We start from the raw sequence: 27,180 nt of genomic DNA, 5'->3' as shown, positions 1-27,180 counted from the left end.
AAGCTTCTGGTGCCAGAGCAATAGGCATCTGTGGAGGTTAGTTGCAGTTGTGATCAATCCACTTCCCCTCCTCCCAGCCCACCCTCTTGTCTCCTTTCTTCCCACACTCTCTGTTAATTAGTGGCTCATCCAAGTGGAGGGTCCAATTCTGAAAGGGCACTGAGCACTTCTGAGAGTTGCAGAGAGCACCTCAACTCCCAGTGGAAGTTGCGTGTGCTCAGCACTCCTGTGAAATTGCTCAGCATCCAACTCAGAAGTAACTAAAAAATGGCTTCTCTTGCCTGCCCCAGAATGAGTTGCTCCAAACAATCATTTTTGATGGTATTAAAAAACAATTGTTTTTCCAAACCACGTTGCATCAGTTTCTCTTAGGGTTGTTGGAGTCACTCGCTATCACTGTTCTGGAAGCTTTGATTGCCCTTCCTGATCTTGCGCCTTTCAGCATTTACCAATACTGTTTTGCTCTGCAGTTGTAGTCTTACAAGCTGGAATTTATACCTTCCACAGGTCTGGTTTATAGATGGACTTCCTTATCCAGAATTTCCTTTTCAACAATCTGTATAGTCTTTTATATTGCATATAGCGCTACTCCTTACCTCTCCCTAATGTAGGTTTTCTGTCTAGTTTAGAGCCAGGAGTTGTGTCACCCCAATGATTACTCTTGTCCCGCTACATCTTGGTAATACCACTCATATGCTGCTCTTGTCCTAGTTTGGGCCCTTTTTGCTTTCAAGATTCTGGCACCGGTGTAATAGGCATTGGTGGAGTTTGGTTGTAGTTGTGATCATCTTTAGGACTTGCTTTTGGCTGAAACTCTCTTCCCTCGATGGACTGTTCCCAGTGATCACACCCCTCCGAACCTCTGAGCCACAGGAGAGGACACGTCTATGGTGAAGGTTGTGGGACCTCCTCCCTTATTCCCCAGAGCATGTCACACAAGCAGGCTGCACTTCCTCGCTAAGTGCTAGCTTTACCTACAAGCTAATGAGTTTTCTCTGATCTCGGTGCTCCACAGCACCTGCCAGCTCCCCCCTGGCACTTCGTTAAAATAATCCTCCATGAAACCTCTTAATTCTAAGATGCTATTTAGAGAGGTGTGGGCAAATCTTCTCTGAAATCCTCATTTTTACTGAGGACTGCAAAAAAAAAAAATTCCATTGCAGCCCGGCTCTCAGCAGCAGCATGCAGAGTTAGGGATGAGCAGACAGCTGCACAATTACAGCTTTCTGAAGAAATGGGCACAGCCCCCAAGGAGTGGAAAGGTCTCCCACAAGTCTATTCTCATCTATTCATTCCAACAGATGGCACTGATTGTGTAAAATATATGTAACATTTACAAGGTACAAAAGCTGTATGGCATGAACCTAGACGCTGTAGGCTTCGGCTAGACTATTACAGGATTGTGATGTAGTCTGTAGTACCTGAAATCTATATTAAAAGATGTGTTTGGAAAGGTCTCACCGTGCAACATGTGTGTGTTGTGAAATCATAGCCATGCATATTGTGTATGCCAGAGGTATTTCATATCAATGTACAAGGTATTCGGAGGAATGATATATGTACCAAGAGAGAGAAAATTACTGTATATGGTTCCTCCAGGCCTCCATGTGAGAGAGAGTTTGAGGAGCCATCTCTGAGATGGTGTGAGTTTGGATAACATCCACAGCACTTCAGAATTCATTCCTTACTCCTTGGCACTGGATCCTACACTACGGAGTGGCAGGAGTGTGAACTCTGTTGTTATCTTACTGGTATGTGACACCTCTAGCATTCAGAGGCTGGGGATGTGAATCTGGGAATTGGGGCTCTAAGTGGACCTTATAGCACTGAGAGGCAGAGAGAATTATTCCTGGTGCTAGTGCACTTGTGTGTCAATCTTGCAGCCATCAGAGGCTTGAAGGATGAAATCTGGTCAGAAGTGGACTGGCTCCACTTGTCTGGGTGCTGAATGCATCCTGGTTTGTCTGGTAAATGGCCTATATTTTTGTCTGTCCCTGGGAGCCGAGGGCCATTTGAAATTATGATCCCTCATGAACCAATAGGAACATAAAGTAATGAATGCATTGGAAATCTGGTATTCCAATTTCACATAGCCTTGGTGATTAACAAACTATTGGACCTCAAAAATCACATCAGCCAGATTCCCTTCTTGCCTTTCCCCCACTCTCCAGTTCCAATCAGATTTAAATGGCTGCTATTTTGAGACCAGGCCTTAAGACCCAACAGCACCAGTCACCAGCATGTCATACTGGCAGTTAAGGAGGGTGGCTCTCTGCACTGTGAAGGAGGCCAGTCTATTGTGGTCTGTGTTTGTACCATAGTATCCTGGCCTGTCTGTCTTCATTATGGTGTTGGTACCGTGGGTGCTGCTGTTTTTTCGCTCAGCTGGTAGTAGTGTTAATCTTAGTCCTAGTTCTGTGGTAGCAAATGCTGGGGCTGGAGGCCAGATCCAGCCTACTTGCCATGAGTGTCCTGCCCTCCAGACAGATTTTGAAATTATATCCACGTGGAGCTGTGTGTCTGATCTGTGCTCGTACATACTGACATTGCATATGGCAATTGGTAACTGCACACCACCATGCGTCAAATAAGCAGTGCGCAGAATCAGTAGTGATGCTCCCAAGTGACTCCTTTCCCTCTGAATGATGTGCAATGGAAGAGCAATTTGACTGATTGAGAGGCACACTACATGCTCAGTTATACAGGGATTGCTCCTTGCTAGTGTTGCCAAGGGCACAAGTCAATTCCAAAGGGGGAGGGCCATGGCCTACCTTCTTTTGCTGGCTAGCCATGCACAGGAGCATACACTGTTCCTTCCCAAGGGGTGTGCAATGTTGGCTTTTCTCCCCAGGAGGTAGAGGAAGCACCGTACTCCTCCATTGGGCCAGGGTGGCTCTGCAGCACCTCCATCTCAGCCTTGTGTTGAGGAGGCACGATCTGGGCTGCTCACCCTCATACTCACACAATACTGTGGGCAAGTAGTACAAAGAACATGGTGAATTGAGACAGACCAGCCCTTTTGGTTATGAGGGCACTGAGCCAGAGATCTGATGTCAGACTCCACGTGTAGGTGCTGCAGGAATGCAGAATGAGGTGGCAATTGAACCCTGCTCCCAAGCTGACTTAGACTGCACTTGGCTGACACACCTGCATTATGGGGATGTGCAGCACCCTCGAGACAGTGATATGCCCCTCTCCCTAAATCCAGAGCCTGCCAGCACCACCAGTGCCCAGCAGCAGTGGGAAGCAAAGCATGTGCCTCGGTGCCCGGGGGGAATGATACTGTAATGTCTGAGTGTTCCAACTGCTCGATTTTGGAGCCACATTTGTGTGGCTTACACACCTCTGCTTCCCCAGGTTCTGTGTAGGTGGGGGGGATGATCCGGACCCTGAAGAGAACATATGTCCCACCTCTGTCTGCGAATCCAAAAGAGCAGTTCTGGTTGAGATGGGAGACTTAAGATGTTTTCCTAAGAGAGGCTGGAATTGTTATTGTGGTAATTCACTGAAGGGGAGCTATTTGTGAGCCCTGTGGCCAGAAGCTCCCAAGGGGAAAGAACTCTCTACTCCCCCTGTTGGTGAAAAGGAAAAAGTACTGCCAGAGAGAGCATTATTTGCACGTGCTACCTTCCCACAATCCTCTGGTGACACTCGGGGAGTTACCATAACTGTACATGAACTTGGATTCCTGGGGGATACTGGGCTCCCAGACAGGTTCAATGATCAAAAGAGTTCTCACTCTGTGTCAAAGAGCTGGTGTCTCAGGTAGCAGAATTCTACTTAAGGAACCTATGTGCTCTTGGTTCATCCTGCAGGCTAATGTGAGAAATAGTGCAGACAAGCTGTAGAGATTTTGGTGAGGCCTCACCTTCCTAGCACTTTAATACAGCTGAACCACTAAGCTGGGTTTGGGAGTAGTATCTCCAAGCAGGAGCAAGCAAGCATCTCCCTTCAGATGAGTGATAGATCTGCAAAGAGATACTTGGAGTACTGCTGTTTGCTGACCTAAATGGTGAGTAGTGTTTTGTGAGTGGGTGGGGTGGTGCAGTCAAGAAACATTGAATGTGGAACATTCTCACTGGTGGATGGGAAGGGAATTAGGTAGACTACTGCCAAAGTTACTTTGAAGGTGGTGGCAGGGTGTGTGTTTTACTCTTTATTTGCATTTCTGTTACGTTGCTGCATTTTCCCCAAGTTTGATTGTGTTCCCTTTCCCAAAATAAAGATTCCCTTGTTTGTGCACAATCTTGGAGGGCTTGTGAGTGGGGAAGTTTTACGTGCTAAGAGCACCCAGGGAGGATATGTTTAATTTTCCAAGGCTTCTGGGTGGGGCCTTGAGCTAGTTTAATTATTTAGCAAGAATGACCCTACATATTTTGAACCTGGCCCTTTTTGCTGCCATTAACCACCTGGCAGACGGGTTACATATTAAGTAACCTTGCTTAAGGGGAAACTGATTTGAACCAAAAAGGATTTATAAAAACATCCCAGACAGATGGGTCCTGCCCAGTGATTTACAAAGGCCAGAGACTAAATTTCCCTGGTGCATGGATCTGTGTAGATAAGCACATGACCATATCTGCCATGATGACCCGTTCGTAGTAAGCAGCTGATTGTCTGTAGCAGAAGAGCTGAACCTAGTCACAAGAGTCAAGATGGAACCAGATCTGAAGAAGGAAGCCAAGAGTTCTGCTGAGCACTCACCCTCCATCCATCATCCATGGTATCCTGCGAGCCAAGAACTGCCCATGGCTGGAGAGTCCCCAGTTGAGTTTAGTACATGCTGTGTGGCTGTCTGACAGCTGTGATGTTAACATAAATGGGTCTTGACAATCCCATTACATATCATGACTCCTCATGTAAGCAGGGTCTGAATGAGCTCTCTCCGGATATCTAATTGGAAGCAAAACTATTCAAAATTCTTGGCAAAGCGAAAAACAAATTAAGTTTGGTTTGAACTGAACATTTTGTTCTGCCTGAAATGAGACTCTTTGTTTTGTTTTTGTGCTTTTTTAAAATGATTTTACTTTTGAAAATAAAATTAAAGGTGATTTCTAACCAATGTCATTTTGAATCAAAAATTCAAAAAGTTTCGTTGTGATTATTATTATTATTATTTAACTGCTTTTGGCTGAAAGGCTCATCCGCTGTGTTGCCGAGTCTGCATTTTTAGCAGAGAAAAAGTTTTGGTCAAAATATGTTGCCTAGCTCTAGTGAGGGGCATTGGCAAGACAGGCCGGGCAGTAACTGTCCTGGCCTGTCCCACACCCCAGCCCTCTGCCTAGGGCCACAGCAGCAATTCCTCCTCTCCAGGCCACTTTGTTCTCTGTCCTTACTCAGGTTCCTGGACTCAGAAGACCAGCCCGGGAGGGAGTGTGCTTTCTCCTTCATAGCTCTCTCCTGCACTTCACAGTCAGCATTTAGCACAACCTGGGCTCCGTGCCAGCATAGTCCTTCCAAACTGCTGCTGCCGCTTTCATTTGTGCCTCCCTCTTGCTGCACACGCAGAAGCTGACGTGCCTTTAAAAATAACTCGGACGCATTTGCAGCTCGAAGGAGCTGGAGATTCTCACAGAGGCTGAACTAAAGCCAGCTCCAACTCCAGCGCAATTAGAAGAAAAGCCCTGCAGATACATATGCTTACGCACACAGAGCGCTGTTTTCATGCACCCTGTCTCCCCCCCCCGTCAGTGTGCCAGTGCACGAATGACATCTCCTTCTCCATGGCTTGGCCGAGCGGTGTCAGCAGCAGCAGCATTGCCCAGGATTTTTCATCTCTGGTTTCCACTCCATGAATATTTATTTCAGCAGCAACATCACAGTGAATGAGAGAGGAGGCAAGGGGCATGATGGGGGGCCAGGAGCAGAGTGGCTCCTGACGGCAGGAGATGCCTGTGAGAGTTTATCAGGCAGGCACATTCCATGGCCATGCAAATCACTGCTTCTGCCTCTCGTTCTGTTTTAGCAACAGAGGATGCTGGCTGGAGAAGTGAGAGAGATTTCCACCTTCAAATCATTCAGTTTAACTGGCCCCTGCCTGAACTGAGTGGCTACAGGTAAAGGCCCAGCCCTGCCTGGCCTGCGAGCAGAGGGGTCAAAGTCCCCAGAAGAGCTGATGGTTGTAATGTAGCCATTAGCACAACCACCTCACATGGGAAAAGGCCTCTTGTGGACAGAAGCTGTTCGATCCTAGGCCTTGGAAAGGGAAGACAGAGAGAAGATTTGCAAAAATATCCCCCCATTGCTACCATCAGTTACACTTCAGCACTGAGGAAGTGAAAAGGTGTCTAAGTTGCTCTGTGACTGCTAGAAGCAAATATCTCCAATGGTCTGTAATTGGACACTAGATGGGGAGGGCTCTAAGTTACTACAGAGAATTCTTTCCTAGCTGTCTGCCTGGTGGGTCTTGCCCACATGCTCAGGGTCTGACTGATCTCCATATTTGGGGTTGGGAAGGAATTTTCTCCTGGGTCAGATTGGCAGAGACCATGGGGCAGGCGTTCACCTTTCTCTGCAGCATGGGGCACGAGTCACTTGCAGGTTTAAACTAGTGTAAACGATAGATTCTCTGTAACATGAAGTCTTTACTATGACTTGAAGATGCCAGTAACTCAGCCAGAGGTTAGGGGTCTATTTCAGGAGTGGGTGGGTGAGGTTCTGTGGCCTGCATTGTGCAGGAGGTCAGACTAGCAGATCATGATGGTGCTTTCTGGCCTTAAAATCGATAAGTCTATAAAAACTATCTTTGGCATCCCCCACATCGAGCTGGGGCTAAGTGCATCTTAGCTGGACCCAGGAATCGGGGCATGCAGAGTTTGACTTAGCAACAATTCAGACTGGGCACAATAACAATCTGCAGACCAGTGCAGAGGGTTTTACCCTATGTGGGATGGGAATTCTGTAGGTTGGTGCAAAAGCTCTGGCAAGAATCAATGGGCCAGAGATGGGAAAGGAGACGTTTGCTGACAGAGAGTGCTGTTAGGCTGGGGAGCAGTTTCCCAAAGGAAGTGGTTGAAGCCCTATTCCTTATTTAAAACTGAATTGGACACTTTACAAGCACAAGTAAGGACTAATCCTCCCTCGGGAGAGGCTGGGAAAGGGATGTGTGGGGTGAGCACTAGACGATATAACTGGCTCTGTGTCTCTAATTTCAGCCTATGAAATCCTCTTCACCTCGTGGAGTAGGAGGCAAAATCTTCATGTATGTCCCTGGCCTGTACTCAGGGATTCATCTCTGCCTGTAGTGCGGGGTTGGGAGGAAATCCTCTCTCTGCCTATTGAGGTGTTTCTATGGCCCCCATCACCTGAGTATTTGAGCACCTCCCGAGCATTCAGCAACAGAAACTGCAGTAACAGCTGCTTGGGGTTGCTTCCTTCTCAGCCTGTAGGGGAAATAGCTTGGTTTGTTTTAGAAATGTATTTCTGTGTGCGTGTGACAGACAATCACACAGAGAGAAGCCATGTCTGTCACCATATCTGTGCCCTGCCTGCACCTCAGAAAGGAGATTAGGGTTGATATCTGAGATTTGTATTTTAAAACAAAGCTGCTTTTGAGCTCTGCCTAGAAAAGCTCTGTGCTCCCTAGCATACCGGGACTTTCTAGCAGTGCCAAAGATATTCTAACAGCTACAACAACGTTCCATCATTTCTGGGATGGCGGTGGATTAGCAAAACTGGCCTGGCAGTGGCAGACTGGCAGTGACGGAGGCAGCGAAGCAGGGATGTTCCGTCTGTGAAATTCCCACAGCAATGAAGCTGCTCAAATGATAACATTCCTGCTTTGCCCAGCCCAGCCAGTACAGTGATATCCCAGTAGACACCATCAGCAGTGTCATAGCAGCCCCATTACAACAGTGACAATGATGTTCTCGCAGTGAAAGCAGCTTCTTAGGAGCAGCAGCATCAGTCACAGGCTGTGCCCCCCCCCCTTCTGTACATGCGATGTTCACAGCCAAACGGCTCTCGAGATGTAGTTTTGCTCAGCCCCTAACCACTGTGCATGTGCCCTTCATGACTTGCACCCTCAGAGCTGCATATGTGCTCTTTGCAGCATACCTTACCTGCGATATGTAGGGTTCACAGCTCACACCCCAACACTTGGGTACCTGGGATTCACCTAGGTAGGGGAATATGTGAGGTTTGCAATTCACACTCTAACAGACAGGTGTGTGGTATGTAGCACACCACTAAGAGCTGTATGTGGGTAGCCACCACAGCTCACATGCAACCAGCTGATATATTGACTCTGACTGATTATGTGGGGATAGTTCATTAAGAATACAACCCCAAGTACCTCTTTATTTTAGTGCATTATGAGCATAGTTTGGACTGAATGGGTCCTTCAGCCTCTTGAGAGGTGAGACATATTCATTCTCTTCCCCCCTTTTCACAGTGATGATAACCATTGAAAAATGAAACAAGGAAACAAAAGGCACAAAGATAAACTTTCAGGTAATGTTAAGGGCCTTACTGAAGCTGACAGGCTAGATAGGAATGTCACTCCTGCAGCCAGTACCTCTAGTGTGGTATCACTGATGTTCTACCGGGGTCTACCATTATCCACAATGGAACTTAGTCTGAGACAACAGTGTAGGGTTTGGACTGTGTTATCTCCTATGTTACTGAGAGCCCTTAAATCAAGGCACTGAGATTTGACAGTGAGGTACCTAACTAAGTGCTTTTTCTTTCATCATGTCTGCGCTGCCTGAGTATGTACCTGTGCTCAGTGTGAAACTTGTGATGGATTCCCCTGGGCGCATCATTTCTCTTTTGTTTGTTCCAAAGTCCTGGTTTTAAAGGAAGAGGGAGGGACCTTACAGAAAGATTAGGCAAAAATAGACTATTGTGAGTTGAGACAATTGCTGCTTGCCTCAGACATCTTCATTATTGCTGGAATGTTGCTGATGAAATGTCATTGCTACCTTACCACAGCTGGAACATCAGTGCTACACTGCCTCTGTTGCTGCCACATCGCCTCCATCACTGCCACACCGCCTCCGTCGCTGCCACACCACCTCCATCACTGCCAGAATGTTACTGCTACCCCGCCTCCGTCGCTGCCACACCACCTCCATCACTGCCAGAACATTACTGCTACACTGCCTCCATCACTGCCAGAACATTACTGCTACATCGCCTCCATCATTACTACACTGCCTGGGTCACTGCTGGAATGTCGCTGCTACACTGCCTCCATCACTGCCACACCGCCTCCATCACTGCCAGAACATTACTGCTACACCGCCTCCATCACTGCCACACCACCTCCAACACTGCCAGAACGTTACTGCTACACCGCCTCCGTCTCTGCCTCACCACCTCCATCACTGCCAGAACGTTACTGCTACCCCGCCTCCGTCACTGCCTCGCCAATTCCAACACTGCCAGAACGTTACTGCTACCCCACCTCCATCGCTGCCACACCACCTCCATCACTGCCAGAACGTTACTGCTACCCCGCCTCCGTTGCTGCCTCACCACCTCCATCACTGCCAGAACGTTACTGCTACCCCGCCTCCGTCGCTGCCACACCACCTCCATCACTGCCAGAACGTTACTGCTACCCCACCTCTGTCGCTCCCTCACCACCTCCCTCACTGCCAGAACGTTACTGCTACACCGCCTCCGTCTCTGCCTCACCACCTCCATCACTGCCAGAACATTACTGCTACACTGCCTCCATCACTGCCAGAACATTACTGCTACATCGCCTCCATCATTACTACACTGCCTGGGTCACTGCTGGAATGTCGCTGCTACACTGCCTCCATCACTGCCACACCACCTCCAACACTGCCACAACGTTACTGCTACACCGCCTCCGTCGCTGCCTCACCACCTCCATCACTGCCAGAACGTTACTGCTACACTGCCTCTGTCGCTGCCTCACCACCTCCATCACTGCCAGAACATTACTGCTACACCATCTCTGTCGCTGCCTCACCACCTCCATCACTGTCAGAACGTTACTGCTACACCGCCTGTGTTGCTGCCTCACCACCTCCATCACTGCCAGAACGTTACTGCTACACCGCCTCCGTCTCTGCCTCACCACCTCCATCACTGCCAGAACGTTACTGCTACACTGCCTCTGTCTCTGCCACACCACCTCCATCACTGCCAGAACGTTACTGCTACCCCGCCTCCGTCACTGCCTCACCACTTCCAACACTGCCAGAACGTTACTGCTACCCCACCTCTGTCGCTCCCTCACCACCTCCCTCACTGCCAGAACGTTACTGCTACACTGCCTCCATTTACTGCTACACTTCCTGGGTCACTGCTGGTATGTTGCTGCCACACTGCCTCCGTCGCTGTCACACCACCTCCATCGCTGCCGGAACATTACTGCTACACTGCCTCCATGATTGCTACACTGCCTGGGTCACTGCTGGTATGTCGCTGCCACACTGCCTCCGTCACTGCCACACCACCTCCATCACTGCCAGAAAGTTACTGCTACATTGCCTCTGTCATTGCTACACGGTCTCTGTCACTGCCAGAACGTCACTGCTAGGACACTAGTGACAGAATACTGTTGTAGCTATTACAACATCTCTGTCGCTGCTAGAAAGTCATTGCTGTCCTGTGAGAACATCAGCACTGAGGTTTTCTGTGCAGAGCTCGAAAGCAGCTTTGTTTTTAAAATCTGAATATTGGTTATATCTCTTAGTTTTCTCATATATGCTATCCTCTCACCAGCAACTAACTTGTCCAGACCCACCTTTGCTGTCTTTGATTGGCCAGGTCTGCAGCCCTGTGCAACCTAGCACATTTTAAGCTTTACCATTTGGCCTGGCTATAGCAGGGGATGAAGGTCTTGGAGCAATGAATGATATGACGAGACATGACTGTGTCAACTGCTTTTTGAAAAGGAAGTAATGTCACTTCAGCATTCACAGGGAGAGAGAACTGTATCCTCTTGTGTTCAGAATTTTTCACCAGGTGCATAACAAACCCGTATGAAAAGTAAAAACTACTATTTTTAACTGGCATCTCTTCTATATTTCCCTCTGCTAATTATTGTGCCAGCACTTGTTACTTGGGCAAGTTGACAGATGGCCTCGGTTTTCTCTCTGAACGATCTATTTATTAAGGGATCTTGGCCCTGCCTTGTTTTCGCTTGCACGTGTCCTTCCTGGTCACATGTCTCAAGCTGCTGGGTGAGTTGTTCTTTTCACAGTGCTTGCCAGAGGATGGGGTTTCTGTGCACAGAGTCAGGTGGGTGAGTTTCAGATCCAGGCTTGTCTCCTTATGGAAGGGAATATCATTTTTTTCAGAATCACATGGCCCTTCGTAGGGCAAAACCAAAAAAAGGGGATGAAGCAGCAGCAGCAGCAGCAGCAGCAGCTATGTTTGAGATGAAAAGTACATTGCCAAATGCAGGACCCAATGGGCCAGATCCTCAGCTCTTGTAAATCTGACACAGCTCCATTAAAATCAGTGCTAAGCTGGTTTACACTACCTGAGGATCTGGCCCTCGAAGTTTACTGACACCATGCACATAGTTCTGATCTTGTCTACAATGGGATATATTAGCTGGTTCAGTGGAACTAAGTGGAGTGACACCAATATCAAACCAATGTACATGAAAGCAGACAAGTCCAGTATATTTATTAAGTTTGATTCTCCTCTTCCTGACACTGGTGTAAACCAGCAGCAACTCCACTGGAGTCTATGAAGTTACACTGGTGTAAAACCATATAAGTAAGAGGAGACAGAAGCCCATTAAATGTAAATAATCCCTCCTGTTGCAATGCACTGTATTAATGATTCAGGACCTGTAAAAGGTTAAGGCACCAAAAGGTATCTTCACTGAACTGTGTTGCACATTGGAGATGTTTTATTGTACGCAATTGACAAGCTACTGACCAGGTCTTCAGGTGGTGCAAATTTGTTGTTGTTCTATTGAGGTCAGTGAAGCTGAAAAACAAGAACAGCAAATTCTATATTGAGTGACCAGATCCTCAGCCAGTGTGAATTGGCCCAGCTGTATTGACTCTATTAACTGAGGATCCAGTCCCATAGGTACAGCTTGGCCAGATCACCACCGGGGATGGAACCTTGCACTTCCTGGCTCTTTCTACTCATTATTTTTAACATCATGTTAACACTCTGCTTTGTATTTTGTTTCCTAGGGGGCATTTTTAGTTGTTTGTTTATAAGATACAAATTCCTTGGATTTGATCATGTTGGCACTTGACTGGTCCTAACTAGGCTGTGATGTTCCCAACCAAGTGTGAGTATTGGACTGAGGCTGGGAACAAATTCCCATCTTGGCTAGTGCTGTTGTTTGGCTGGAGTTAGTTTTCTGCAAGCCAAAGTTAACAGGGCAGCCGCAGCCCCGCTTTCATTGTGATGGCTCTGTCTTCAGAAAGGAAAACAATGGCACCTTTTTAAAATGAAGAGTTGAGAATGTGCAGAACAATGTAGAATGTAGCAAAAATGGTGGAGAGCCACTAAAGTGGAAGGATCTGTGGGTTGTTTTTGTTTTCCACACACTTGTGTTTTCCTTCTTGCCTGAATATTAGGCAATTTTTTGGAGGACTCTTGTCATGTGTCTTTCACTCACATGTTTACAAGCTACTGTCCCAACAGCAGTTCCTATCCTGCCAGAGCCTTTTGGCCTGGCCAGAAAAGAGAGGCACAAAATCACAGAATGATCAGAACTTTATTAGGCTCTTTAAAAATCGTAGCAGATGCCCACTAAGCATGCTCAGCAGTCCATTTTTCACTTGTTTATCATTTTTTTTGTTACTCCACTTCCCCCCCACCCCCCGCATCAGGTGCTGGGCCTCATTTTATATTATGCCCCTGTTATATTTCAAGTTTCAGGCTTCAGCTGGTTTGGCCATATATTAAATTACTATTATTATTTTTATTTTATTATTTCATTTATTATTAATATACATTGGGAAAATATTTTCCCACTTACCTATCATTCAAAATGATTTTACTCAAACTTTTTTTAAAAACTTAACTTTTAAGAAGCTTCTGAATTTGGTCATTTTTCATGTCAAAGGGGAATATGTCAGAAAGTTACAAAGGTAAGAATATAGGAGTAGCAGGGAAACTGTTTTGTATTTCTTCGTATTTCAGAACCCAGCCATTGGCTAAATGCATTTTTTCAACATCATCTGAACACATCAGGACCCGATGATGTGCTGAAAAGAATGAGGCAAAAGGCCCAGTGTTCTCAAATCAACGAGCAGCACATACCAGCCCAAGCTACGTGCATAGGTAGACGCACCCAGGCAGTGTGCAAGAGTACAAACATCCCATTGGTGTGGATATAGGGAGAGCCACCCAGGCAGTGTGAATATTCACTACAAGCCAAATCCTGAGGGGTGCTGAGCACGTGCTGCGCCATTGCTACTCTCACTTGGTGTCAACAAGTCTGACAGTGGAGGCCTAAGGACCCGTATCTCCCATTGAAGCCAATGATGTTTAAGAAATCTCTGTGTGGTGCTTGTAGGCAGTGCTCATCATCTTGCAGGATTTGGCCCTGTGAGAATTTCAGATGCTTAGTAGTCTCAGGATGACTCGGCCCGGGAAATGAGTTTATGGTTCGTCCTATTGTTGAGAAGCATTATTGCTTTAATAAACAGTTCAATGTATGTTTTCACTGGGTGGCTCCTGAGTTCCATCACGTGATTGAACTGGGTGTGTGTACACTGAAAGCCTTCATCAACCAGCTGGACTCTTCCTCTTCAAAGCAGCTCTTGCACCTTATCTATTAGTGTGGTGCCTGGTGTACTGTACTGCTATAAAAAGAGTTGTCACACACCGCACTTGAAATATCTGAAAAGAATTCCAGTTCTCTTCTAAAGGCCCCACTTTGGCCTGATCCTCAACTCATTAAAGTTGATGGAAAAACACCCAGTGACTTAAATGGGCTTTGGAACAGGCCCGAGAAAAGAAATGCCTAGAAAACCAAATGAATACCCATCTGTTGTGAAATGAAGTGATACAACTATTAAAGTCACAGTTGGTGTCCATCTTCCTTGCTGATGCCAGGGTGTAATGAAAACAATTTATTATCCCCAGCCTGCAGACTGTTTGGATCCCAGGATGTATGTGTGACATGTATACACAGATCACATTTCCCATCACCAGAAAACTTGGAGGAAAATACATCCTCATGTCATGCAGTCAAGTTTAGTTTATTCTCAATATTTGCAGGTAGGTAGATCTACAGATTAGACTGCCTATATAAATCTGTGCATCCATATACACATGTAGACGCTCCATACAGTGTAAGATAAGCCCTTATACATAGATATGGACACCGCATTGTCCAGGGATCAGAGGACCTGGGTTCTAGTTCAGGCTCTGCCCAGACATAGGACAAATCATTTAACGCTTCTGTGACTCAGTTAGCCTATTTGTAAAATGGGGATAGTGGTACTTTTTCTTCATTTACAGAGTGCTTTGGACAAAAATGCTATGTCAGTTTCACATGTTATTAAACACACTCATTTCTAGCTGTCATACTGGCTGCCCTCTGTGATAATGCTTCCTTCCAGGGGTGAGGAAAGAAAGAGGGTCACCAGAGGCCAGGGCCAGCGCTTCCATTAGGCAACCCTAGGCGGTTGCCTAGGGCGCCAGGATTCAGGGGGCGGTATTTTGTGCGCTCCCCACGGGGTGCACGGGAGCTTCCAGTTCCGCTCCTGTCGCGCTGCAGAAGAAGGACCCTCTGCCGACGTGCCACGGAAAACAGAGGCAGGCAATTGAGCAGCTCAATGACTGCCACTGTCGCCTGCGGCATTTTGGTGGAGGGTCCTTCTTCAGCGGCACAACGGGAGCGGAACCAGAAGCTCCCACGCGCCCCGTGGGGAGCGCACAAAATGCCACCCCCCAAATTCTGCCTATGGCGCCAGAAGCTCTGGCACCGCTCCTGCCAGAGGCACTGCAGCTGCCAATCAATTTTGAATGAAACCTGGAACTGTCCTAGCAGAGATCAGCCAGCATAAATCACCATCTACACCTGCCAACTCTGGAGGAGCTTACAGGTTTTAAGACCCTACTATGGGTCTACAGGGAAAGCCTATTAGTCTGTGGGTAAAGCCTCCCTCTGACTGGTTGCCCTTCCCCATCCTCCCACCTCCTCAGAAGGGGCAGCCAATCAGAGCTGTATCGCTCCCTGCAGGAGCAGCAGAAGTTTTTGAGTACAGAAGGTGAGAGGACCAGACACCATTTTCACCAGAGGGGAGACGAGGAGAGAGCAGAAAGAACCCAACCCCTCAGGGCAGAAACCAACCTGCTCACGCCTCTCCTCTTATGAATAATATGTCCACTCCTCTCTTCTCCTCCCTCCCCATCTACAGTAGTTATGGGCCTCATTGCTGTGGTACTTGAGCACCTTCTTCTTCAACGCTTAGCTGAATGGTCAGCCATAGCTATCGTTCGCCATTTGAGCCTGTCCTGTGCAGCCGCAAGGGCTTGACAGCCCGAGAGTCCAACATCGGAGCAGACTTGATAGACACAAGAGCGAACGATTGTCCCAAAGAATACCTCGTCCCACTGGCAGGAGATGGAGGTGCAGTAACACAAACCTTTTCCTGGATCTGCCTGTACATCTCCATTTTACAGAAGAGGAACTCAGGCTCGGGGTCCCAGACCCTCAAAGGGATTTAAGTGCCTGAAATCAATGGAAGCTAGGAGCCTACATACCTCTGAGGATCTAGGCCAGCGAAGCTAAGTAACTTGCCTGAGGTCACACAGGAAGTCTGTGGTAGATCAGGAATTGAACCCAGGTCTTCCTAACCAGTGGACCATCCTCCCTCTCCTCCTCTTTATCCCTGTACTCACAGGTCTGGGGAGTGAGAGACCAAGAAGTCCCTGGTGGAGCTCCAGCCTGGGCTTGGAACCGGGGTGATGATGAAGAGCCTCCCAGAGTGCAGGAGGGGCAGAGGTGTGCTCGGGAACAAAGGATAGATATGGGGATGGGGGATGCAAAATTAACTGATATGGGGCTGGAGGCGCATGCAGATTTAATTAGTTGGTGCTGGATGCACCTGAACAATCAGGAAGCACCTTATGCAGCTGGGTGTAATTTAATGACCAGATTTTGGCAGCTATGATCTATCCAATGCCCACCATTCTGCACTCATCGTCCATGACTTCAGTAACTCAGCCAGAGGTTGTGGGTCTACTGCAGGAGTGGGTAGGTGAGGTTCTGTGGCCTGCAATGTGCAGGAGGTCAGACTAGATGATCATAATGGTCCCTTCTGACCTTAAAGTCTCTGAGGCCTGCTGGACTGATGCTACTTATCCAAGAGAGCTATTGAGAAAGCAAAGGACTGGAACTATAGGGAATGGAATATTTTAAATCCTGTTACATTTTTCACAAATGGCAGGTGAATGCTTGTGTTATCCATGAAATAATTATGTTAAGAGCCCACCCAGCCAAGTGGCACATAGAAACTTCTGTACTGTGAATGCACAGAAGTGTGGATGAGAAGCCCTCTGGGCGCTAAAGATTTCCCAAAGGGATGAGAATCATTCCTGTCTCTGGTGCTGGGTGGGTCTTGGGTTGTCAGAATGTCTTTGGCTACTGAGTTTGAAGCTTTGTCAGCTGAAGATTAGAGATGAAGAGGTGAAAGATATTGAGAAATAAAGACCAGCATAGCACCAGAGGTAGAAAAGTGTGAATTGTATATCAATTTGGTTCTATCTATCTAGCTATCCATCCACTGATAGAATGCCCAATCACTGTCATAGCTACAGTCCAAATGTGTGTGGTTTTTTAAAATTATTATTACTTTTTTTTAACAGGAGCTCAGTGTTACTCATTGACAGAGCTAGAGTTTTAAAAGGTCAGGACTGTTTGTGTAGGAACATGTCAGACAGAGCTGAATGACTGAAGCGTGTTTGCAGCCATAGCAGTGTGCGACACTGTCAGGCTGTAACGCTATATTACAGTGTTGCTTGAAATAATCTCACTGTGAAACCTTAGCACCAATATTTTCAAAGAGCTGCATACAAATTTAGCCTCACTATTGTCCTGAATGACTCACATTGGTTGGAATGATTTGCTGATTTGAATGGAAGTAACAGTCTATACTTAAATCCTGCAAGCTGAATGAAAAGAAAGGCCAAAAAAAAAAAAAGTGGAAATGAGGTCTATTGAGAGACAGGAAGTGCTACCACTATGATCTGTGCTAAGCAACAATAGGATATACCCAGTCTGTTCCTATTCTCAGGCTGTATTTCTGGCCAGGGGGGATGTGGGGAGGGGCATTTCTGTTAACCTGATCATTTGTGTTGTCACTAGACCCTTTCAGGGAGATGCAGTCGTGCACTTCACAGGTATGAGGGTGTGCAGATTTATAAAGACAGTGCAGACACTAGACCAGATGCTGATCTCAGTTACACCAGTCGCTCTGTTGACCACAGTCGAGTTGCTCTGGATTTACACCAGTGCAACTGAAATCAAAGTCCAGCCCACAAACAAATTTGCAGCTCTTACTCGCTGGGTAATTCTCACTTATGAGCAGTCCACTTGACTTCAGTGAGTCTTCCTGGCATTGCTAAAGGATCTGGGCCATGGACTGTCATTGTGACTTCTGATGAGGCTCTATTCTGGGGCAATTTGAAAGGGTGTCGTACTTGAATCTCCAAGACAAGACAGCGCCTGCTTCTAGTCTCACTTACACCAAGGTAATTCAATGGATTTTCAGCAGAGTAACTCTGGCTTAACACTGATGTTACTATTGAGAAGAGAATTGGACCCACAGTAGCCTTCAAGGGAGACCACTCCTGCAACCTCAGGGACAATTGTTTCACAGACAGATTGTTTAGTCGGTATCTGCCTGATGAAGTTCATTGACAATAGAATGGGATATGTTAGCTTTTGTTCCTTGGGACCCTCCCATTAATGGAGTGAGAGCTGCACAGCTGTGTAGCTCTCCTCGGACCCAGATGTTAGCCCTCTCTGGGCTGGTCTGCAGTGGGAAATTACATCGGCATAGCTACATCTCTCAGAGGTGTGAACAATCCACACACTGAGAGATGTAACTATGCTGACCTAGTGCAACAGAAGAATTCTTCCATTGCCCCAGTTACCACCTCTCAGGAAGGTGCATTACCTCTGCTGACAGGAGAACCTATTGGAGTAGGCAGGATCTGCACTGAACCACTGCAGCTCCCTCATTTGTTTTGGGCTTTGGATGAAAGCTTTTCTCCAGAAACACCATGAACAGAAGGGGGGAAACTAACCAGTCTCGGAGTTCAGACTAACGTGTCTCATTCGTTGAGGGCTGTGCACAATAGCCCCAGTTCAGCAAAGTATGTCGGCGCTTGCTTAACTTTAAGCACTTTCTCAAAGTTTCTAAATTAATTAATGTGTTTCAAAATTTCCTGTGAAAATTAATTGGCATTTTTGACCTGTTTTAATGAGAGCATTATATAATATGTATCCCCAGGGCTTAAATTCAAGTAAATATTTTCAAACCCATGAGGCAGAAGCCCCGAGCCCTGGCGTACCCTGAGGGGCTAAAGCCCTGAGCTCTAGTGCCTCCCATGGGGGGGCTCTGGGAAATACTCTCTGAGAATGTCAGTCCTGTATATCTGTAGATAGCATTGGGGGTGTCTTTTAGCATGTAAGTGCTTCAGGCAGGGATTGATTCTGTGTGGGTACAGTGCAGCCTTTGGGGTCTGCAGTAGTTAATAATAATGAATATCTGTGAGTCAGAGCAGGGTGGAAGTAGGGCGTGAGCATATCGCATACGGAGAATCTTTTCTATTGCTTTCCTCTTTACAGCCATTTGTGTGATTTAAACGTCAGGCAGAAAGGGCTTCTCCAGACAAGCTCCTGTTTAAGAACATCATAGAAAATGAATTAGCATGGGATGGTCTGATATGTATCATTATCTCCAGGTAATACAGATTTTGCACACATGATCATGAATGTGACCCTCCAGGCCCTGGGAAATTCCCTGTCTTAAACTGAAACTTAAACTGCACAAGCTCTTTGCCAGGGCATGTGGGTGTCTGTGGAATGCAGTGAAGTCAGTAAAGGATTTGCACCATGGTGCAATCAATACCTGCCCTGGCATGGGTTAGACTCTCTTCCGTAAGGATATGGAGGTGCTACATGCATCCATCAAGGAGGAGATCTCATGCAGTGTGTACCTGTTTTTCTACATATATGAGGAGGTCTGTTCTCCCATAGCTGTGCAGAGTTTTACATAGGTCAGTTTCATTGACTTTAGTTTTATGCTTTCATACACATGTAAGCAGAGTCAGAATGAGCTCTACCCTGACATCCGCTGGTGAATTATGGCGAGTGTGGAAAAGAATTTCAGGGGCTGATCTTGTTTGCACAGGCATACCCACTCCACCTAGCATGAGTCCACAGCAGCCCGAAATGGTCACTTTGACAGCTGTGGGATCCCCAATTTCTCTGTTACTGGGGCAGGCCCTGATTATGTGAATAAAGGACTATGAAACTGTTTTATGGCAGAGGATCTTACCATCACCTATGTAGCACTTCGTAGACAAGGGATGTGGGTTTCAATGCTCAGTGAATGGAGAGAGGTTGGGGACTGGTATGTGTACCTGATGGTATATGCCCCCTTTGAGGGCCTGGAGCACCAATTGCACCGTCTCCTCTCTCCAGTGTTGAAGAGCAGAGCTAATTTTGATTCCATTAGGAGTCTACCTAGAGGCTGCTGAGCTGAAATCACTTTGGGCCAATGGTGCACCAGCACTGGGGCTCCCCTACTACAAGCTGAAATCACTAAAAGAGCTAAACTTACTGAGTTGAGTGCTGTGTTAACTAGTGGGGGAGCCTGAAGATCTATCGCTAAGTGGCTGGCAGAGTGGAGCGGTTTGCAGCACGCTTGGAGCAGCCCATGGAACAGTGAGTGGAGTGGAGCAGAGCTGAGCAGTTTGTGGGACGGTTGGAGCGGCCCACAGAACAGTGAGTGGAGCAGAGCTGAGCGGTTTGTGGGATGGTTGGAGCGGCCCATGGGACAGCGAGTGAGTGGAGCAGTTTGCTGGGATGGCTGGAGCAGCTCACAGGTCAGCTGGAGGAGCGGTGCAGCTGGTGGAGTGGAGCCAGTTGTGGTGAAGGCTGCAGGAGAACTCCACAGAGAGGCGGGGCAGTCAGCCTCGGCCCAGGTAAGGTGCCCCTTAACACCCGGTGTGCCCCCTCATTTCCATCCAGGCTGGGGGGGTAAAACTCTGCAGATAAACTTTTGAACTCTGGGGCGGCACTGACCAGAGACAGAGACTTATGGGTTGTTGGACTTTGGGGTGATGGGACTTAAGACCCTAAGGGGAAAAGGGCATTGCTAAACTAACTTGGTGGGTCTTTTGCTCATGGTTTATGTTATGAATCCTGTTTGTGGTGTTTCCCCAATATGATGCCACATTGTTTCCCTCCTTTATTAAAAGGATTTTACTACACTCAGACTCTGCGCTTCCGAGAGGGGAAGTATTGCCTCCCAGAGACGCCCGGGGGGGTGATATGTAATTGTCCCGGGTCACTGGGTGGGGTCTCAAGCTGGTTTTGCATTGCGTTATTGAAACGGAACCCCTGGATACTGAACCCGGCCCTTGTTACTGCCAACTCAGGGGCAAGAAGGGTTACAGAAATATGTGTGTATCTATGTTTGGCCTGGGAAGAGCAGTTTTCTCTTATATGTTTCCAATCCAAATATTAACCAACCCTGAGTCTGCTTAGCTTAAGAGATGTGGTAAGATCACACCCACAGATGTATGGCTGCAATGTTTGGACACTGTATGACTGTATATGCAGTGTGTTTGTTTTTGTACTGTATATATTTGTATGTTCAGCATATGTGCAAATACATTAGCTGCACTGTGTCCTTGCATATACAGCCTGTTTGCATGTGCTGTGTTTATGTACAGCATGTGCATATGTCTATGTGTGTGAGTTTATCTGCAGCCTGCATGTACATGAAATGTGTCTGCAAATGCAGCATATGAACAGGGTGTTATCTGCTGTGTTCACACATTTGCATGTGTGTGCAGGTCTCCTCCCCAAAGGTGCATAAGTACATAAATGTGTAGATGAACTCCCACTGGCTGTGTGATGCTCCAGTGGAACAGGAGGGAGGCTTTGCATTCCTGTCCACTCTACCAAACCGTGGGGGCAAACCTGCATTGAATTGGCTTCTCTCTGATGAGAACCATTTCTTCCCGGCTGCCTTTGGGCCAGATTCTCAGAGAGGCTGAGCATAGCCAGCTCCTATTGACGTCAGTGGGAGCTCAAGTTGCTCAACCCCTCCCAAAATCAGGTCTTTGGTGCCTAGCTCATCCAGCCCGTGCGCACAGAGGGGTCTAAGGACACAATGAATTAGCTGAGGCAAAGAAGACATTAGTGCACAAGTGACATATCGCAATATAATTTCTAAAACTCTATGAATTGGACAGATAAAATACTTCTGGTCTATTTTTGTTACAAAATATTAGCCATTTGGATTCTTTGCTAGGTGTGACCACACCGCTGTTCCCAAAGGAAGCTGCTTGGAAGGATATTTACAGCAGGAAACAGATACAGACAGACAGGTGCTCTCAAACGCTTACACATAGGTAACATTTGTGTTTTAAAAAAGAAACATTCAGATGGGATGTGCTGTGTGGCGAAGGTGTGAGATCCTGATGCCGTAAAAGCCGCTGTCCCAGGCAAGGCTGCTGAAAAGCATTCCGGAGAAAATGGGCTAGAGCCTTTAGAAAATTACAAATAGATCCCAAGAAACATTTCTGGCAGCTCCAGGCTCTGGGCCTTAGCATAGGCTGCTAGAGCAGCGGGAGAGGCATAAGCTAAGTCAGCAAAGAAGTCTGATTTGCATTCCCCATTGCAAAGCAGAGATTCTCCCAAGTAGCAGCTCATGGCATCCTGGACTGAACTGTGTTTTAGAAGCCCCACAAACATATGACAATAATTCCAGATTAAGCCTTCTAAAAAATACTCAAGTATTATAGACCAATAGCTCCAAAACACTGCAGAACGTGGTTGAGTTTTTGAAGAAGGGGATTTGGAGTCAGATTCCGCTTTACGACCAAACACATAAAGGGTAACAATGGATGCTGTGGAATTCCTTCTGGGATTTATGAAAATCCATATTAAAAAATACTGTCGTATTGTACAGCCACGGCCCAAATACTCTTGTATCTGCTGGCCTGATTCTCCCCTCTCTATCTTTCATACCAGTGTTGCCCTGAGGGAACCTCCAAAGTTACTGATAAGTTACACAGGTGTAAAAGAATCAGGACCAGAGAGACATCTTCTGGGCTAACGTAAAGGGACAGAGTGCCTTCCACTTTGTTTTACCCCCGAGGATTTTGCTCCTTGTGCGCTGGACCATTACTGTACAACGCCGTGTTGTTTGTTTAATAAGTGATGATCTGAATGTCACTTCAGTTTGACTTATCTAATTTCTGCAGCAGGCGCCTGCCTGATCTCACAATCCAAAATCTCCTGCCAGTCTCACAGTCAGAAAAACCATTGTGTGTGGGTTGGTGATTTTCTTTGGGCCACGTTTCTCACAGCAAGGGGTGGATTGTTTCTTGCTTTTCCCCAGGCCTTTCGCTACAATGTTTGTTCAATCTCTTTGTCTAACAACACCCTGCCAGTGATCAGGTTATGTACAGTGGTGTCTACTTGCAGAATTATAAGTATACTGCGCGCGCGCGTGTGTGTGGGGATGGGGAGTAGTGGGGCACAGGAGTACAATAGGCCAGATGGTATGTATACACACTTTAAAGTGCTTGTAACTCTCTTAGATGAACCCAAGGAAAAATCAGCAGAGGGTCTTTGGTCACAGTCCCAGAGGGCTCAACTACACAATAGATTTTAGAGCAACCCCTTCTACTAAAGGAAAATCCTGGAATAAACCAAATAACCCTTGCCAATTAACCATCACGGAAACAAGCTACATGTCCAGCAGTGTAGAAGCCAAGTAGAGGAGGTGGTATGGTATGTCATTGCTTCCCTGACCAAATCTCCATGCCAGAAGCAGTCTTTGGTAGGTCAGGGAAGTGGAGCTCTCTCACCCTACTACACCCCTTCACCCCATGTATTGGTAAATCCTAGCACTACTGTTAGCTTGCTTCTGGATTCTCTGTAACCTGAAGTCTTTAAATCAAGATTTGAAGAGTTCTATATCTCAGCCTGAGGTTACAGGCCTAGTGCAGGAATGGGTGGGTGAGGGTCTGAGCCTGTCACGTGCAGGCCAGACTAGATGATCATGAGGGTCCCTTCTGACCTTAAAGCCTTTGAACTGAGGAGTCCTTTATCCAGTGTTAAGGGGGTGGAGGGAAGGACTCAGACTCAGAAAAGCTTCCTGCTTCTTATGTTGTCTTAACTTCACCAATTAATTATTAATAATGCAAATCTCTCTTCTAGGAACTTCACATTGTTAAGAATATTTTATCTAAAATAATTATTTCATCAAACACTTTAAGGTGTTTTGTTGTCACTTTGCGTTAAGTGTCAAATAAAATCCAATTTATTTAAACGCACACAAACCTTCACTGGCTTAATGAACTCTGGGAAAAATCAGCCTTCCTTCAAGGCTGAGAGAGTAAGCCTGGAGAAGGAAGAAAACTGCCAGAGATGTTTACACACTGTTATCTTCACATCAGCAGTGGGTAAAAATAAAATGCTACCAACTGCTAGCTGGCAGCGAGATGACAAATTCTACCTGTAGGATTTCCCAGTAAGCTAAGGCCCAGTCAAACGAAATCCTGCCATAGCTAGTCTGGAAGGGCTCACCCATTCCTCACTACAAAGACAGATGGCATGGGAGCCACTCTGCATTTCAGAACTTGCTGCAGGAGAGGGTAGCTGAAAGTCAGGCTTGTAACATTGGCCACAGTGAGAGCTCAGCACTGCAAAGGAGGAGGCCTTAAAACTGGTCCCACTAAAGGGGGTGGGGGGGACAGTTTCTCAGGACAGCTTCCTAATCTTGGGCCCTTACCAGCGTCCAGGCCCCTGCCTTGCCCACAGACTGAGAGGGCTCATCATAAGCTTCCCCTGTGTGGTGCCTGCTTGGTTCCCTTTAATCTGCATTTGGCATTAAGTATAAAAGCAGAGGCATTACATCCTGCTTTGGACAGAAAAACAAAGCCAAGAAAGCAGCATCGGCATGTGCGTGTACACGAGACACTCACTGAAACGGGGTGTATGTGTGTTCCAAAGGTGGGGATAGAGCAGCAAGTGCTGGGCTTCTTACCAGGCTTTTTGCCAATACCTAGGCACTGTCCTGGGTGCCCCAGCAAAATACAGCGTCTCCCCCTAAACCCTGCCTGGGAGTCAGGCTGACATCCCACAGCGCATGGCTTTCATGGCCCGGATCCAGAAACTTTTTCATCCTCATCCCAGTCAAACCCTGGTTGATCACAAGCCCTTCAAGCTGAGTGTCCTGGCAGAGCCCACTGACATGTGAAAGGATGTGGGACAGCCCAACATGCAGAGCCTGACAGATTACAGCCTTTGCTTCTGCAAATAGCCCCACTGAACTCAAGGGGATGGCACCAACTGGAGTAAAAGGCCTGCTGTATCTGACTCAACCCTACGTTCCCTGATGAATCAAGCACTGTCCTCCACAATCCCCCACCTCCAGGTGACTGACAAGAAAACTGCTGTGTCACCAGCAAGCACTGGGCTTCCGTGGCTCAGCCGCACGTGGCAAGGAAAAATCGTCTCTCTCTTGCACGCTTTTTAAAAATCTAAAATAAGGACCTAAAACTTGTTCTGCCCTATTTTCAAATTCTAAAGTTGCTCTGCTTAAGCCTCACAGGGAGATTGAGCGAGCGAGACCAAAGCCTTTAAGCTAATTAATACCTGCTCCTCCCCGCTGCGTGGGGAGATTTTTTTTCTAAAAATACAGCCCTAGCCCGTTTTAATGCCAGCTTTCTGCATGTCAGTGTGACCAATAAGCGAAAGGAGTTGAGCTGTCATTTCCCTCTCGAGGAATGAAAGTTGGCTTACGGGGACGGGGAGGGAGCCTCGTGTGTGCAAAGGGTGGGAGTGTGAGGACAGGACCAAATTCTCATAAGGGAGCTTTAAGCGGGGGCAACAGACTAGCCAAGCAGGAGGCCATGTTTAAAGCATGGGTCCACAAGGCTGTCTGGAAGGTGGACTCCAAACATCCCCCTCCATGCAACACTGAACAGAAAGGATCAAATGAAGGGATTTTCCATCCTAGAAGGTGAACTTAACATTTGGCTTTTTCTGAAGAGCACAAATTCCAGTGAGAAGGGGATACAAAATAAGCTGGGAGAGGATATGGGTGCGGTTGGGGCTGATGGAGTCCTCCAGGTATGGGAGTATACTCCTTTATGCCAGAAAAGTGTGTGTGCGTGCGTGTGTACCCCAGATCCAGACAGCACTAGCTCTTTGAGAAACCAGCCACCCTAGAAAGCTTTTTGGGGGTCTAATCTCTCCCTTCTGCACCTCCAGAACAACTTGGTGTTTCCTTTCCTAAGCATTTGCTGAGCATACTCTACCACACAGGTGTATTTCCATGTGATGAGTTCTGCTGGGTCTCAGCAAAGCTCTCGTGACACAGTGTCCCAGTTGAACAACAGCAAGAGTTTTGGTGTCCAAAGTGAGGCCATCATTGTGTTCTACCACAGCTTGGGACAGTCTCCCCTTCTCCTGCTTGTTCTCTTGTGGAACCGGCTGCTGTGAGAGGAGAAGATACCAAAGAGTGGTGAGGTGGAAGCATGCGATGAGTCTCACAAGTTCTCAGCTCCAGCTTAGCAGGCAGCAATGGCGGCAGCAATGTTGGGGACAGTAGCTCCTCCCCCGACCCCACCCATGCTCTACCCAAAGTTGGTGCCCTGGAAGGTGAGTCTGTTCCCGTCAGAACCCGTCAAAGTTTCACGTGATAAAATCTGTGGCGGGGAACAGGCGAGGTGGAGGAGAGAGGTGAGGAGGAGAAAGAAGGGCCAAGATAGTAAACAGAAGACACAGAGCAAACAAAGCAGAGAATCAACAAGCTCACTGGGAGTGGGGTGGCAAAGAACTATGGTGGGGTCCATGGAGTGGGTTGGCGTGAGCGGCTAGGTGGGAGGCACGGGTGGAAGTGTGAGCTCCAGGACTCGCAGTGTCTATAAAGGGCTCTTCACAATTACGATCATCTCAGGGCCGATGGGGAGGAGTTAGGTCTGTTCAGGTTTGGTTTTTCTTCTCTTTTACTAAAAAATAAATCCCAAACTAGATCTCTTTGTAAACAGAAAGGGTCCCAGGGAAAATCTGTGCTGTTTGGTGGTATGGCTACACTAGACTGCGTGATCCACTGGAGTACCTACGCCTATGAAGCAGGGAGCTGGGGGGGCAGTACTGGTGTGGGTGGTTGTAGGGTGGTGGCGGAGGCGGAAGTGGGGGCTGATGGATGATTTTCACTGGGGTCCCTTGGAGCCCGCTGCCTGCACTGCGCAAGGGGGTGGAGCTGCAGGAGTCGGAGGAGACGTAGCGGGTCAGAGTCTGGTTGAGGGCCGGCTCCATACGAGCGAGGCACGGCTTGTCCAAGACAATGACTTTGACAATCTGCTGGCACTGTACAAGTGTCCCCGCCGAGGCGGGATAGGAGGGTACCAATGCTGTCTCCAGCCTCTCCCGTGGCATGTTAGGACGTGTGCTGGCCTGCGTTCCATTCTCGGGCCCCAGGACGGAGTTGTGCTGGTACGTTTGAAGCCTGTTGTGAATTGACACCTAGTTTAGAAACAGTCAAAGAAGCATTAAATGTTACAAGACATTTTCCCATCTGCTACTACTGGCTGCCCTGAACCCCACAATATCTCATTTGCATCAACTATAACCCACCCAAAGCATGAGCCCCAGCCACAGCTCCCTCTTCCCCCACAATAGTTATCTGCCCTCCCATGCCCCAGCTAGAACTAAGGTGCCCTCTTGTTGCCATCACATGAAAAGCAGGGTCAGCCTTTCCAAATGCAATGCACACGTTGATTATCCAAACCTCCTGGGGCGTGTGAATGAGTTCTGATAGTGGAAGCCTCTGAGAATTCTCATTGTAATGAATTGACCTGGGGGCCAGGCCCTGGCTCCAGGCAGGCGGGTTGGTGAGCAGCGTTTCAGATAATCAAGGTTGTACAGTTCTGCAAAATGACATTGGCTGAGGCTCAGAGCGAGACTTGCACCCGTCCCAGTGCCCCATCTCCCTGAGCGGGAAGGTGCACAAG

General features: G+C 47.5%; 2 protein-coding genes across 7 annotated transcripts in view; one reads left to right on the top strand and one right to left on the bottom strand.

The window, feature by feature from the left end:
* LOC127031580 (sodium- and chloride-dependent betaine transporter-like) overlaps positions 1-27,180 on the top strand; it is a 348,260-nt gene that overhangs the window by 167,403 nt on the left and 153,677 nt on the right. The window lies entirely within an intron of this gene.
* The window catches only part of IQSEC3 (IQ motif and Sec7 domain ArfGEF 3), a 134,946-nt gene continuing 129,118 nt past the window's right edge, over positions 21,353-27,180 (bottom strand). For 3 of the 6 annotated variants that reach the window (XM_050918431.1, XM_050918414.1, XM_050918424.1), the window contains one exon: positions 21,353-26,692. In XM_050918431.1, the coding sequence (XP_050774388.1) occupies positions 26,255-26,692 (438 nt within the window). In that variant the 3' untranslated portion in view covers positions 21,353-26,254. The remainder of the gene's footprint in view (positions 26,693-27,180) is intronic. The other 3 variants (XM_050918458.1, XM_050918440.1, XM_050918448.1) reach the window with 3 other exon arrangements.

Source organism: Gopherus flavomarginatus, chromosome 1 (genome assembly GCF_025201925.1).
Source record: "Gopherus flavomarginatus isolate rGopFla2 chromosome 1, rGopFla2.mat.asm, whole genome shotgun sequence".
Classification (NCBI taxonomy): domain Eukaryota; kingdom Metazoa; phylum Chordata; order Testudines; family Testudinidae; genus Gopherus; species Gopherus flavomarginatus.
This window is presented reverse-complemented; position numbering and strand designations above follow the sequence as displayed.